Here is a 2,206-nt window from a genome sequence, read left to right as displayed (position 1 = left end):
TCACATACATGTGTTTTTAAAAGACATAAAAGAAGATGAGCCAACAAAAAAATATTAGAATTCCCACCCCCCAAAAAAAATCATCCAAAATCAAGAAAAATTGCGGTTTCTTTGATTTCACTATTGTGAAGAGCGTCTGATTTCACCGCGATGCCTAACGTTAAAAAAAACGAAAAAGGCACTGGCTTTTTCAGATTTTACTCCTCTACCCTTGTCTTTCTTTATTGATCTGAACTCAATCGTATCTCTGCTTGTATCTCGACGGACACACACACTTTGTCGACAAAATAATTAACTTTACCAATCCTCTTTTTAAACAGGGTCGCAGAACAGAATACAATTCGAACAGAAAGAAATTGGTATTTTATTGTCCAAAATACACATATTTTGAAAAATCATAAACATGCATTCGTGTAGAATATAATACATGCAGTTTGACACTTGTTTTGGTTCTTAGAAGTACAACAACGTTGAATATAACATACATGTAATATACATACATTATTTGGTTCTGACAACGCAGTCATAATCTAATACGCGATTTAAAAACTTTTTCCAAATAACAAGCAACGTTTCTACGTAGTTAGAAACTCTCCAATCAAGCCTTTAAAAAAAGGGGGGTATCTCATAAAATAATTGCAATCCAAACAGGCTCAATTTCGCGAGTCACATAAGTAAGAACCAATGATCAACGACACCAAACTAAGGATCAACACTTCTTGATAAGTGATACTTGGTTTAATCCCAGCAGTGCCAGGTGGACACTTCTTGCACGCTGAGCAGCTTGAAGTCTTTCTCTGCACAGATCTCGGGCATATGGGGTCCCATCCGTAATCATTTCCGTTTTCTTTCCGTAGGTAATCGTGCAACGGCTGGAAATATTCCAACAGAGCAGACGCGTCTACTCTGCGACTTCCGGTCAGTTGCTCCAAAGCGTCCGGCCAGGGTCGTGAGGAGCCAAGCTCCAGCATAGATCTGGAATAACAATTGATTTGTTTCCCGAAAGGGAGGACTTCATTTTACTTTTAGTGACTTTCGCAGTACCGAGAAATAGCATTAGAAACCAGAGAGGCAATACTGAGAAGTCTCATTAGAAACCATGGATCACCTGATGTTACCTTAAGTGACTTTGGCAGTTCCGAGAAATAACATTAGAAACCAAGAATGACTTCATTTTACTTTTAGTAGCTTTCGCAGTACTGAGAGGTCTCATTAGAGACCACTTATGTTACTTTTAGTAACTTTCGAAGTACCGAGAAGTCTCATTAGAAACCAAGGGTGACTTAGTTTAATTTTTAGCGACTTTTAAATTTACTGACATGTCTCATTAGAAAACCCTGGGTTGAAAAGTTACAAAACTGGAGACTATTTAGTTTACTTTCTCTCAATGCAGGGATAATTTATACCGAATTTCCAAACGGACGTCTGACTTGGAAAGGCAGGTACTAGGCGATTCATCAAAGCTAGCATAATGAGTTGTACTTGTTTTATGAACTTTGATGGTCAAAACCTTTTTTTTTTTCAGAATATTAGCCTTGCCCATGACTGTGGGTTATCTGGAAATTTCATAAATAGTCTTTTCTGGGTTCTTTTGATTTTGATTTTTGTTTTTGGTTGTTGTTTTTGTTGGGGGGGAGAGGGGTATTACTTTATTTTGGTGCTGACAGCGTCAGCTACCAGCTTGTCCCACTCCTCAAACATCTTAACATCCCCATTGAGACCAAAGCCAAGCTCCTCTATATTCATCGCCACATTGACCTACCAGTGCCAGACATGGACCCTGACCAAAAGTCTGGAACGTAAGATACTCACCTGCGAGATGAGATGTCTAAGAAGAGCCGTCAACAAAACCAGAAGGGACATGGTCAGAAACAACAAGATCAGAGAAATGGTGGGAAAAGGCAACAATCAGGTGGTTTGGACATTTGACAAGTGTGACACCTAACCAGCTTGCCAGTAAAGCCTACTACAGGAAAGTATCAGGGTACAAGTCAAGAGGAAGACCAAGAAAGACCTGGATCATGGTTGTGATGGACACCCTGAGAACATACAATATCCCACCCAGCCAGGCAGGCCATCAAACTTGCTAGAGACAGGAAGCTATTTCTCCCCTCGACGCCCTAGAGGTACAAGAGGACGGATAAAGTAAAGTAAAGTAAGTAAGTTTTGTGTGTGTTTATGTTTTATCTGTTGTTGTTCTTTTTTT

General features: G+C 39.5%; 1 protein-coding gene across 1 annotated transcript in view; it reads right to left on the bottom strand.

Moving 5' to 3' along the window:
* Positions 1 to 344: 344 nt before the first annotated feature.
* The window catches only part of LOC101863140 (angiotensin-converting enzyme), a gene marked incomplete at its 5' end in the record, with an annotated part of 17,242 nt that continues 15,380 nt past the window's right edge, over positions 345 to 2,206 (bottom strand). Inside the window, 1 exon segment of the mRNA XM_013088901.2 lies at positions 345 to 975. Coding sequence (XP_012944355.1) covers positions 654 to 975 — 322 coding nt within the window.

This window comes from Aplysia californica, unplaced genomic scaffold, assembly GCF_000002075.1.
Source record: "Aplysia californica isolate F4 #8 unplaced genomic scaffold, AplCal3.0 scaffold00828, whole genome shotgun sequence".
NCBI classification, from domain to species: Eukaryota; Metazoa; Mollusca; class Gastropoda; order Aplysiida; family Aplysiidae; genus Aplysia; species Aplysia californica.
This window is presented reverse-complemented; position numbering and strand designations above follow the sequence as displayed.